The sequence below is a fragment of the Equus quagga genome, chromosome 3 (genome assembly GCF_021613505.1).
Source record: "Equus quagga isolate Etosha38 chromosome 3, UCLA_HA_Equagga_1.0, whole genome shotgun sequence".
In the NCBI taxonomy this organism is placed as follows: domain Eukaryota; kingdom Metazoa; phylum Chordata; class Mammalia; order Perissodactyla; family Equidae; genus Equus; species Equus quagga.
In genome coordinates this window covers 135169162-135182776 of record NC_060269.1, presented here as the reverse complement: position 1 = coordinate 135182776, position 13615 = coordinate 135169162, and the positions used below count along the sequence as shown (strand labels likewise).

General features: G+C 43.3%; 1 protein-coding gene across 1 annotated transcript in view; it reads right to left on the bottom strand.

Annotated features, from left to right (window-relative positions):
- SEL1L3 (SEL1L family member 3) overlaps positions 1 to 13615 on the bottom strand; it is a 96321-nt gene that overhangs the window by 67543 nt on the left and 15163 nt on the right. Inside the window, exons 3-6 of the mRNA XM_046656535.1 lie at positions 4836 to 4962; positions 3079 to 3200; positions 2619 to 2734; positions 7 to 65 (exon numbers count right to left, since the gene is read on the bottom strand). Of these exons, the coding sequence (XP_046512491.1) occupies positions 7 to 65; positions 2619 to 2734; positions 3079 to 3200; positions 4836 to 4962 (424 nt within the window). The remainder of the gene's footprint in view (positions 1 to 6; positions 66 to 2618; positions 2735 to 3078; positions 3201 to 4835; positions 4963 to 13615) is intronic.

The window sequence follows — 13615 nt, the reverse complement described above, 5'->3', positions numbered from 1 at the left end:
ACTTACCTAATGGTCTGATTATGGTAACTTTTCAAATCCTGTCCAATGCTGGTGGTCACTGCTATCTATGTTGGGAGAGATACACAAGGATCAGTTACACCTCAATGCCCCACATCATAAATTCAGGTCTGGGTATAAATTACTCATAAAATGTGCTGCAGAGTTTTTCACCTGATCAATTTCTGCAAAAATAAAAGGAACAGTTTACTAGCCCTGTGTATATTTTAAAACTTAAGAAATTTGATTTCTCCAAATGACTTGACATGGTAGGAAAGATCTATAATGCAGTTTCCCCCAATGGGTTTCAGATACTTTCAAATGTCAAGCCAAAGGTTCATTTGGCGTATTGTGCTTAAAACCTTGTTGCATAGAAAGACAAGGAAATGTGTAAGATACGACAAGGAGTTTTTGAAATTTTGCTCTGACTCCGTGAGAGCCTTAGGGGGAAAACGAGCTCGATGCTGAATGTTCTTCACGCACGACTGTTTCCCACCCTCCTTCTCTAAGCACTGAGAATCCTCACTGTCATTTTACCAGTGACAATGGTTTTGTGGTGAGTGTTGTTAGCTGTCACATGTGTTCTTCTCAGGTACTGGACTACAACATAAGCTCCTGGAGTTAAAGGGCTCCTTTTAGTCTCCAAATGCTAGCACAGAGCAAGCGTTTAGGAAACATGTGCTGGCCCAACTAGATTCTCGAAGATGTGTCTACAACACTGTGTCTGTGAAAAACAAGCTCACCCATGAAACCATCCAGCGCAGCCATAGACAACATGTGGGTTCAGAGAAGAAAAGGACTCAAACCCGCTGTTTCTCTAAACCAATCATTTATTTTAAGTCCACTGAGTCAAAGCAATAAGTATGGTGGTCCCGCCACTGAGGAGGATTTTGTATAGAAAAACAATAAATTTTGTTTTGGAACTTATATATATATTGGGAAGACCAGTTGGGATGGAAAGAAAGAAGGACAAATGGCAAAAGTCTACTGAAAAAGAAAAAGAATATATTATATACATACATACACACAGACTTCTTTTTTCTTTCTACCCTATCTGGTCTTCCTAATTCTCTTCTTCTGCTTTACCCCATGAACTCTGCTGTTAAATTCATCTCTTTAATTAAAGGACTACTTTGATTTACTCTTCTTCTGCTAAAATATCTTCCATGAAGCCCTGCTGCCTTGCAAGTAGAAATCTAAATTCCAAGATACTCAAGATTCTCCACATTCTAGTCATAAAGAAATTGTTTTCTTCTCTTAATTTTCTGCAGCCCCCAAATTCCTGCTCCAGTCTAACTGACTGATGTGCTAATCCCCAGTGATGTGCTAAAATGCCCCTTCTTCTCTTCTCCATTTCGATTCTGCCCATCCAGAGGAATCTTCTCTTTGAAACCTTCCCTGAGCATCCCAGCTCAAAGTGCTGTCTCCTCTGAGCCAATATGACTCATTTGGCAATTAAGCTCACCTTACAACATCCCTTCACCTGCTTAATGTTACTTCCATAAGTAACCTATAAGCTCCTTCAGTGAACTGCCTTGCATACAGCAGGTATAAACTAAGATCTGTGATTTGCTCTGATGATTTGATACCTGCCTAAGTGATACACAGCTCTGAGCTGACCTTCTCCTTAGGAGAAAGCAGTAACCCAACTATAACGCCATCTTAACCCTCACATAAACGAGAAGCTAAAATGTGGACCACAGCTACGTCACCGAACATCTTTCAGGAAACAAACAAACATATAAAACACCCCAGCTAACATTTCCCAGACTCTTCTCAGGAAAGCAACAAGGACTGACCTGATTTCTCTTCCCTTCAGAAAAAGGAAATGTGATAAACCTAACCACTGAGGAAGTCTGTGTATCATCTAATACACAAGACAAACAAAACATCTCTTTTAGTTTTCTTACCGGAAAATCACAAATCAATAAGAAAAGCTGATGAGAAAATAAAGCAACCAGAAAAATAGCAGCATCCTGGCATCGTGGATGCTGAGAAATGGAATTGTATTCCATTATAACAACAGATTTGCCATAATCCATAAAATCTGTGCTATGAGAGTCTGGAACAGTTCTGTGCAGTGTTTTATAGTATGAAGTAGATAAAGACCTTCCGTCCCACCAGAATTATCACTTACGTTTGTTGATTATTGTTCGTCTGTTTAAAGCCAAACATAAGCAATTGTTTCAACTGCCAAAAACAGTCAAACCATTTCTTGGCTGAACTAACCACTAAATTTCCTGTAAAAATAAGTTGTAGATCTGATAACACTACATAAACATGGCCAATGCTATTTTAACATTTATCTCCACAAGGCCTGTCTCCCTGAGGGAAAAGGGCTGAATTGCTCAGATAATTGCAGCTACATAGCTGGCTATATTATTTACTCATTCACAATATGGTCGCAAGAAGCAGTTTAAAAGTTAATTAAATGGGATGGAATTCTTATGATTTAAACTTACAGCTATAAAAGTTTGACGGAAAAAGTGTATAGCTGTAAAGAGTTCATCATTTACCACAAATTTGCTTTTACAGATTTTCTTGCTCCCTGACTTTATAGCAATGCTTAACATTAAGTGTTGATGCTGGTATGATTCGTGCTGGAGCATGCATACAGATACCTGGCCTCCGTTAAAAGAGATATCCAGTCTAAACCACTCCTTCAAAGGTACGGTGAATTTAGTTTTTACAGCGAGGTCTTCTCCTTTGTCTAGATGCATTTGAATATGCAAGTGGCCTAAAAGGAAAATTAAAGCTCATGAAAATGACAAAAAATACTTAGGAGGGAATGAAGTGGCTACACCTTTTCAACAATTATCCTAAGAAGCTACCAGACCACGTCATGTATCTTCTTCAAACAAAAACAAAAGAACATATAAGTAAGTACATTCCTTTGTAAAGAAGACATTTGTTTTAAGCTTCCAGAAAAAAAGTTCAACCTGAAGCCCACATTTGAAAACCATCATTCTCGCTGAACTGCCACGTTGACAATATCTTCCTTACTCTAGACAGACGTACCTGCCAATAGACAGAGCACAAGAAAATTACAACATCGTTGTAAAGGTTCTTTTTCGTACTTACCCTCTTCGGTAAGAAATACAGAGGGTGTGCCGTACATCTCATTAGAATCAACAAAGTACAGAATTCCACAGAGATTGGCCTTGCAATAATGGAGTAAATAAAGCCACAATGAAACAGTAAACCTGTAAGAAAGAGGGGAAAAAAAATTCGGCAGATTGATATCATCTAAGAACAGGTAATTACAGTTAACAATGACCAAGTAAATTGCTTTCTTTCCAATGAAGGGACGAATTTGCCTTCATGTTCATCATGAGAGATCAGCTTGCAAGGCTTGATTTTTGAGACAAAGGAGGTGGTTATAGTAACTGCAAAAGACACGAGTTAAGCATCATTGTACAAAACTGGCAGACATTCTACCTTGCACCAAAAACTCTGTTTCTGTGCCTCTTTGAGAATCTCACATGCCTGCCATTGGAATTCTTGATTAAGTCTTATAAAGCCAGACATGGAATAAAAATCTGGATTTTAATAAGAGGTGATTTGAAAAGAAGTTATTCTAATCTCAATGATTAAAAGAAAAAACATAATTAGGGCTTTTTGAGCAATTTTGTTTCTTTCAAAGATAAAAGCCTGAAGGTAGAGAAATGTCATAATCTGCAAATGGCATCACTATATGATAATTGGGACACACAGCTCCTATTTTAATGCACACATTAGGTTGTTCGGTAACACAGTTCTGGCTGACCAATATGGAACATCTAATCTAATTGTTCCATTTCTGGACTGGGGCTATTTTTGTGGGAAAAAATATTGTACATCTGTGATTTGTGAAGTGAGGATAAAATCACAGTAGTCAACTTAACTAGGGCACATTTAGCCAGGATATGTGATCCATCAATCATTCAGCAAATATTTGCTGGACACTTGCTTGCTGCCACACAGAGTGCTAGGGACCAGCAGTTCAAAGAAGAGGAGCTGGGAATAATTGCATTTTGCACATGAAACAGGAATCCAGGTCAAAACAAATATATAGAGTTCTCTCATTATCCCAGCAAGCAATTCACAGTTTGGGTTAAAGTGGCAGTGGCCCCAGGTTTTTTGGGGATACATCCAAACAAGTCCTTTAGAATATTCTGGGTTTTATAATCTGGCCTCCAAATCAGTGGTAAGATATGCCAGCAGATGGTGTCACACAGCTCCCTCCTGACCCACCCAGCTGAGCAAGCTCATGAAGATAAGTTATTACAAGGAAGCTTAGCAAGAACATACGCTCAGTAAAGTGACTCAAGATCTTTCTACAGCCAGCAGCATGGGAAGAATTAAATCACTCTGCTAAATCCATCCAGTCTGAGGTGAACCAGGAACCATTTTCAGCATCTTCAATTCAGCAGAAGGAAAAAAATATATCTGGGTTTTGCTGAAATCAATGGAGAAGATCAGAAGTTGTGAGATTTTTAAGCAGCTCATCCAATCTTCCAAGAAAGAAAAGTCAAAGCAAAGGCTGCAATCTGTGCTGGCTGTGGCTGGCTGCACCTGAAACCCGGCGAGGCCAGGCTCCGGCACCTTCCTCCCCTCCTCATGTCCTTCCTGGGACCAACATGTGAAGTGTGAGGCAAAGTGAGGAAAGCACAGTGCAAGAATAATTGAAGAATACTCTGAAGTTTTCAGGTCCACAGATTCTGCCTAAGTTCTGTAGATCTCAATATTTTTCCAAAGCATGTTACAAAGGTGTTCCTCCTAAGGGGTTCCACTAGCCTGCTCTGTCCTCAGATAAAAAGGGCACCGCCCACCAGCCCGCATCATCTGCCCGTTCTTACACTGGGTAATCTATCCGCTGGCGTCGGGTGGCTTCCAGCTCTCGGTTCAGAAACCTCGGGAACTTCTTCACAATGCCTGTGTTTTCTCCACTGGAAGCATAGAGAAAGCCCAGGAGGGTGACCACATCTGCAAACAGCAAGATGGCTGCCTTTCAATTATCTCCAGAAAAGCATTGCTTCCCAAATCACATTCTTTCTAGAACCCTCTGCCTAGCACCAATCAAATATTTAAATGAAATACTCTGAAACTATTAGCAAACATTTATTGAACATGGAATATATGCCAGGCATCTGCGAAGCACTTTACCGAGCTATCTCAATTAGTTTTCATAACAACCCTATTAAGGAGATCTATCATTAGCTCCATTCTACAGACGAAAAGCCCGAGGCATGGAGACGTAAAACAACTCGCCTAAGGTCACAGAGCTAATAAGCGGTGGAGCCAAATTTCAAGTTTGCAGCTCAGGTCCTTGGTGCTTAATCATTTTATATACTGCCCTTCTAACGTTAAGGAAAGCATTTTGAATTTGTGTAATAACAGTAAGTTATCATTTCAGCAGCACTCACTCTGGTCCACACTGCTGTAAAAAAATAATATTTAATAATTATAAATATACATATAAATTCACTTAATCCTCATCATTGTCCCCAGTCTACAGATGAGAAAATAGATGCACAGCTGCCAAAATAGTAACTAACATTTATTTAACACTGAAAATATGCCAGGAAACATGCTAAGCACATTTCAGGAATAATCTTGTTTAATTTTACAACTTACGAAAGAAGTTCTGTTAGTATCCCCATTTATCAGATGAAAAAACTGAACCTTGGAGATTATAATAATATAAGCTGGACCTGGGATTCAAACTCAGGCAGGTTGGTTTCAGAATTCATGCTCTTCACCTTGCAGTTTCTTTCTTCTGTACAGACTTTCCGCAATATTCAACACATCACCCTCTGCAAAAATTACTAACCATATCCCTTCAAACCAGGGAGCCTTCCACTGTAGTTTGCAAATGTGGGAGAATTCTGTGGCTACAGAAAGGAGGCATGTCCATAACAAATCGTAAGGTGGAACTGAGTTATTTCATCTATATTTAATACTTACTGCTTTAAACAAGGCCAATATTAAATTTTTATTTCCTATATCCACCCCCCTTCAAAGAAAAAAGAATTCACTGAGCTCAACCTAGGAATAAAGACCATTTTTCTCTTTCTTAAAATGCTCCTTGGTTTAAATGTCCACGATTAAATGGTGGAAATAATCTATTTTCTGGGGCTTCTTGGAGAGGGAAGAGTTGATTTCTGAGCAAGTTATCAAATGTCAATATTGGCACAAATTATAGGAGCCTGGGATGCTGGACACCAGCTCTTGTTCCCCACTGGGGAAAATATTTTATTATAGACAGAGGTACCTCTGATGCATTATAACTTGGAAATCATGAGAGCACAGTTGTCATAGTCTCAGACCCCCATGTTTATAATAGAATTCAAGAAGCCAAATTTCCCCCAGTGCCCACAAATCTACTCGCTTTGTTGTAGGTAAAGATGCATTTGGAAATCCAAAAGAGTGAAGCTATCAGTTCTAACGGAAACACTTCTAATCTTTTTTTCTTTGCAGTTTGAGCTCAATTTGGGCACACTGGATTTGCTGGTCTGTTATGGGAGCAGGGAGGGGGAATGGAAACGGAAATACTGCAAGGATGTGTTTGGAATTTGGGGAAAAAAATTCACCAAGAGGTTGATACCAGCCCAACCTTGGTTTGGCTTCCATCGTGTTGAGTGGAACATAAGAGACCAGATGGCCACGTCAGCCCCCTGGGAGGCCTTCTGGTAGTGACTGCTGTTGAGTTATCTAGTGTATAGTAGAAACACTTATAAAACAAGCAGGATTTGATTCTGCCCAACCTGACTCCAGTCAAAGGAGCCTTCATAAAGGAGGTTTCCAAAATGAAAGGAGTTAAAAATGAATGTTGATGAGCCTCTCCCTTATCAGGGGATCAAAGTAAAGCGGGGTTGAGCAGGAGACTGTGGAAGGAAAATCTAAGACCCAGTGATCTAAAATAATTCTACAAAAACACATATTTTTTGTATCCAACAAAACCAAAACAATGGCGGTTTTCTTGTAAAATCCATAGCTTCGATAGTTTTATGATTTTGAATTCTATTACAATTTTCCCTCAGTATAATATTGTCTTCCCATTTAATTAGAAATAATAAGAATGAAGTTTTGGAGCAGGAAAGGACTTTAGAATTCATCTAGCCCAGGATCACATATGAGCTATTTCCTAGTAACTGACTGTGGCTGCTTGGAGCACTATTGTTCATTAGTGATGGCTCCCATAGACACTAGAATGGGAAGGAACAGTACCAATGCCATTCACCATGGAAGAACTGACAGGTAGGAAAATTTAGGTCCAAAGAGGTTAAGTGGCTTGCCCAATTTCCTCTAGAATGTAAGCTCTAAGAAAGCAGGGACGTTACTTTATTCATTATTCCATCCCCAGAGCCCAAAACAGTGCCCAACACTTGATAGAGGCTCCATAAACATTTAGTGAGTGAATGTGTGCATGAATAAATGAATGAATGAACAAACGAATATAGTGTGGGCAAATCAGGATTTGAACCTCTCTTTCACCCAAAACTTCCCACAATTCTATAATGTGCCCCATGCCGTCTAATACAAACAATAGTCACTCTTCTTTCAGATCCTGCCCCCAAATCCATTTCTTTGCCTAATCTGGAATGAGGAAGCTGGGGGGCGGGGGGGGGGGGGGGGGAGGCATCATTACGACACAAACATAAAATGCCAGGAAAATAGTTCAAGTTTGGAACCCACCCCCTCGCTTATTTTATTTCCCCAAATTTTAGAGCAAGAAGCAGCATTAGATATTATATGGTGCAGACTCTTTCATTTGGGGGCGAGAAAGGTGTTAGCATCTTGTTGAAGGTTGTAGAGCTAATAAGAAGCCCCAAGTATGATGCAAACCTGGTCCCCTACTCTGTAGCCACTGGGTTTTTATTAAACCACATCACATCTCACAAGTCTTCCCAGAGAGAACGAGGGCTGATGGGCAGCGGGCACGCCCCTGTGAGGCCATACTGGTGGTTGAAACACTGAAATATCTCCATATTGGTTAGATAATTGGTGCTGTCTCGAACTTCCAAGGCCTCATGACCTACTATCCATGCCGCCCCTCCTTCAGGGTAGAGCCTGGCTCAGCAGGGACCTCCAGCATCATCCTGTTTCAGCACTAGGGCCAGCGCCCGGGGAGACTGACTGGGGCCCCCACCTCTTCTGGATTGTTAAGTATTTCGAACAGCACCCCTGAGTGGGGTGGCGTGGGGGTCACATAGCCCATTTTCCAGTTCAGCTGAGTTGACAGAGACACCAGTTCTGGGGACGGTGTCATCCCCACGTAACAAAGCCGTACTCAGATGCACTCCAAACGCACCACAGTGATGCCACTGAGATCCTCAGCCCATTCTGGAGAAGTGAGAGATGGTCTTCATGCAAGGAATAACAGTGACTATAAATCTGTAAGTGGAACCTGGAGGAAAGGAAGCTAAGATTTTCCCAACCTGGAGAAGTAAAGCTAGAGCGCAGGTAACTCAATAACGCTTTCCAAACACAGGCCATTAAACAGGCAGCGGCAACAGGGTGTTTCATTTTCTTTAAAGCCAAAGCCTGAGAACAAAAACTCTATTTTCTAGCAAGTATGATTTAGGTCAGAACTTCCCCCAAAAGGATACTAGGCAGTGAAGTGGGTTACTAAGGAAGTCTGTGGAATATTCAATACTAGGAGTCTTAAAAATAAAATAAATTCCTCTCCTAGTAATTTATCCTCCAAGCATACTTATACGGCTGCACAAAGATCCATGTACGAACATGTTCGGTGAAACCTTGTTGTTAACTGGAAAAGACTAGAAATGACCTGCACGACCATCAGCAGGAGACAGGTTAAATAAATTATGGACTGTCAGGCAAAGGAATGCTAAGCAGCTATTGAAAAGAAGGAGGTCTCGCAGCATGCACTGCTGTATAAAAATCTCTGCCGTACTCTTAATGAGAGCGGGACAGTTATGGTACCCTCCCATGTGTGTTGGAAGAGGACACCCAAGAAACCAGTGTTACTCAGTTTGTCTGGGGGAAGAGACTAGAAGGCTCGGGTGGGCGGGAACTTACTCTTCCCCCTAAACCTTTTTACACTATCTGAATCTTTTACTAGGTACATGGATTACATTTTGGCTAAAAAAGAAGAGAACGACATCTCTGAGCATTTCCGTGCAGGCGGGGAGAAGGAGCCAGCCACACTCCGAGGCCTCCCCATCCTGGGCCTCCGAGGCTGTTCAATCTGCTTCAAAGAGACAAAGTCCAGTGGGTGAGGAAAACAGGATGATTCACACCAGTAAAAATCCAGCTCAAAAAAAGAGGATTGCTTCTAATTTAGAACCTGGGTTAGAACCGTATTAGCATATTTCGGAGAGGCAGCATAGCAAAGTCGAAGGAATTAGGAAGCTTGGGCTCCAGTTAAAGAAGCGCCCTGAGCCTTGGTTTTCCCCTCTGTAAAGAGAGGACAAGGATAATTCTGTCTTTCCCATGGGACTATTATGAGGATTAAATGAGACAATGCGCACAGAAAAAGTGCTTTGAAAATCAGAAAGGGCAATGCAGACTCCAGGCATTAATTAGTGTTATTACTGAAAAATTCCGACTACCATGATTAACTGGGGGAAAAAAAGGAGTCAGACTTTTTTTTCCCCTAAACGTGCCAAATATAGACTTCCTATAATAACAGAAGGTATCACTATGTCATTGACTTGAATAGTCTCACTCCATAAACTGATATTTTCAGAGACAGGAAAAGTCTGGCCCCAATATTTGACTTAGTCTTCTATTATTTTGTTGTAGTGGAATTTTGTTATAAGAAATCATGCTTCCAATCCATTGGATCTGAAGATGAGAATGAATTTTTAGTGAAAGGAAAAGAGTGGAAAAGAAGAAAACTGTCATGTTCCCCAGTTTCTAACCTAAGAGAAAAGATCAGAAAAACAGTCACATAGGTAGACAGTAGGGCAGAATGTTTAATAGCCCTTAGCATGGCATTTAAGAACCTTCGAAGTGTGGCCCCGACCTGCCTTTCCAGTCTTATTTCCCGAATCGCCCAACTCACACGTGAGATTCTACCTGAACAAACGTGTGGCTCCTGTGCAGCTACTCCACATTTCCACCCTGTGGCCGGCACTGGTGATCAGGCCACAAGGCGTGCTTTCCACTAGGCACAGACTCAGCCTCAGAATCCTTCTCAACATCATGCTCTGGGCAGCCACCCCCATCACGTGGAGTTGGCATACAAGATGAGACTTATTTGCCACTCCTCGCATCAAGGGATGCAGGCTCGTCACATCGCCCCATGGAGCTGCATTTTCTCCTCTGCGTGGTATGGTTCATGTTTTCCCTTCCGCCCAGATGCCCTTCCCTCTCTTCCTTTTCTCACTATGAAAACTCTACTCATCCTTCAAGCCTCTGTCCAAATGTCACCTCTTCTATGAAGAAGCCTAACAAAGCTCCTAACACATAAAGACTGCTCAGTAACTTTTTTTAATGAATGAATGACTTAAAATAAATAAATAGTTCCAGGACATCCCTCCGCAGTATTGCCTAATAGCTAAGTGTGGCATTTGGGAACCAAACTACCTGGGTTCAAATCCCAGCTCCATTATCAATAGCTATGTGACCTTAGCCAAGTTACGCAACCTCTCTGAGTCAGTTTCCTCCTCCTCCTCTGTAAATAGGATGGTAGAGTACCGGACAGATTAAATCAGATACCCACATAAAGTATTTAGCACAGGGTCTGGCACATGGTGAGTGCTCAGTCAAGGAAAGTGGCTGTTATTATTTTTAGTCATGTTTACCTCCCACATAAGCACCTAAAGAGAGAGAGGGACGGTGTCTTTGTCTTTGAACCTCCAGACTTAGTAAAGAAATTGGTACATTATAGGTGCTCAATTAATCTGTGTTTAACTGAATTGAACATGACACATACTATGAACAGAGAAGGTTACCAACAGAGAGGAGGCCAGAGGGTAGAGAGCTAATTTCCAACTGTGGGAATCAAAAAGAAAGAAAAAAAGCTTCAGGGTTGGGCGGGGGAGGGAGGAGTGGGAGAAGGGTGGAAATCTGAGCTGGTCATTGAAATATGGGTATGATTTTGCCAGGAAGACATGGAAGGTGGCAGCGGGAGGGAGGTGCAAGTGGAGAGAGGGAGTCAGGGATGGCAGCTATCCCTGGAAAAAGGAACTCCTTTGGCCAAAGCAAAGGGCTGGGATCACAGACTCCAACTGGGGGACAGGCAGGACGAAGGTGAGCACCTGTGTGGTGGCAAAGGAGAATCACTGATAGGGAGGCGGCAGACTTCACCAGCACAGCCCAAATGGGCTCTTCTGGGGAAGCTGAGGGGTGCCAGTTCCGGGGAAGGAACACAGCCACCCCGACCCACGCATGGCCCCTAGGGTGGCAACACAGCCCCGGAAGGATGTTGTCACACATAAGCATAAGAGAGAAAAAGGTCCTGGCCATTCGGCTAAGAGCATCCGTCATTCATTTGACAAATGGTCACTCCATACCCGCCATATGCACGTGCTGTGCCAGGCACAGGGACAAAACAAAACAGGACTCTGGCCTCCTGGAGCTTCTGCTCTAGTATGGAGACACTCAACAGGCCAATAAGCAATTAAATATATTTAACTACAATGTCCGGTGGCAATAAGGCTATGAAGGAAAATAAAGGTGGATAACCATGGGGCAGGGCTGGGGCTGCCATCTTAGATAAGGTGGACAAGGAAGCAGTCTCTGATGAGATGACATTTTCGCAGAGGGAGGAATGAGGTAAGGGAGCAAGCCATGTAGTGACCTAGGGGAGGGGTATCTTGGGTGGAGGGAGCAGGAATGCAAAGGTCCCAAAGTGGAAATGATCTTGGTTCACTCAAGGAGGAGCAAGCAGGCCTAAGTGGCTGGGACAGGTAGGCAGAGGGCAGCACGGCAGGAAGGACACCAGCAAGGGGACAGGGACAGATTCCACAGGCCATGGTAAGGGATGTGGGCTGACCTTCCTGACTGCAATGAGAGGAACTGTCTGCAGGGAGCAATGTGACCTGCTCACACTCGCTGCTGTGAGGGGACTGAGGACAAAGTGGGGAGGCCATTTGCAGGCTGCGGCCAGAGTCCAGACAGGGACGGTGGTGGCTTAGACCAGGACGACAGCAATACATGTCGTGAGAAGTGACTGAATATGTGATACAGTCTGAAGATGGAGGCCACAGGACCAGCGGACCTCTCACAATAGGATGTGATAGGAAGAGAGCTCCAGGTGGACCCCTAGAGCTGTGCGGTAGATTTCTTTCTCTCAGTGAGTTCACGCATGAGTCAGGGATACATGTGACTGGAGAGCGACAACAGCTAACGCCTAGTCCCCTCCCCCAAGGAAATGGATGACAATAAGCTGCAGGTGTGGTCTGCCTACCACCTAGGGCCACACGCCCAGGGTGCAGCAGGCACAGGTGCACCAGAAGGACACGTGGCAGAGCCTTGGAACACACATGTCCTAAGAGGCTGCCCACTTCTAATCCGGGGCAGGTTTACTCAGCAGGGCTGCAAAAAAGTCTGTGGCACCTCTGCCGAAAATCAGACCACCAGCCAGGCTGGGCACGGGTCCTGGTGAAGGAGATAGCTGCAGGGGGTGTGTCTGGACACACACAGCCCTTGCCTCGGGAGTCTAACCTAAGCTTTTGGTGGGGGGGTGCCCTGTGATCATCATGGAACATCCATGAACAGGGACTTTGGTTCTCTCTTTTTATAAAGGAAAAAGAAAATGAAAGCAAGGTGGCGGGGGTTGGGGGGAGGTACTTCAGTTCGGATGTGGAGCCCTCGTCGGACACCAGGCACTTGACACAGAAAACGCTCCCCACACCCCACACCCATGCTGGCTGCAGACGACTGTGATGGGACCAGACATGAAGGCACCCCCGTGGCTCTCTAATGGCATCTTGTTGTTCAGACTTGACTCTTGTTCATCATGAGCCAAATAAAGGAGCCTCTGCTAAGAACAAGCCAGAAGCTTGGCTCCCTTCCATCGCACAGCCGATATCAAGAACAAAGGTCGTGGACACCTTCCATAGGGCTGCCGCTGGCGCTCTTTTGATTTGTCTTTTAAAGAGAGGGAGAGGAAACGGACCCCTGTTTCGGTGAGCAAATCACAGTCGTGCAAACAGCGCTGGTTTTGAGGGCGCACAGAGCACTCCCCTATTTCAGTGACTTTGACTTTCAGGAAAGGTTTTCCTCTGCGTTATGCTTTTATCAGATTGGTTCTCGCCCCAGAAGTAATGCTCTGAAGAAGCTGGGGAGAAAAATCCCACTGTGCTATTCTGAAGAATACGAATTCTATGAATTTGAGAAGGAACAACAAAAGAAAGAAAAGACGTCTCACATTTTAAGGGTATGTTCAGGCGCCCTAAGAACTCAGCCGGCTCATAAATGACTTCATTTGAAAACTTTCTGCTTGCAATTCAGGCATCCTTCAATGAGAAATATGTGATCTGCCAAACATGAAATGGAATCATTAAGCCCTGACAAAATCGGAGGCAACGTAACACTATGGATGCGTGTGCCCCGTGTTTCCTCCTCCTTAACAAATTAGGGATCCCTGTGGATGGCATTCCAGACGGAGGCTAGCATGGGGTTCCGCCTGGAAAAGGGATGCACATTGATCATCGAAATGCAG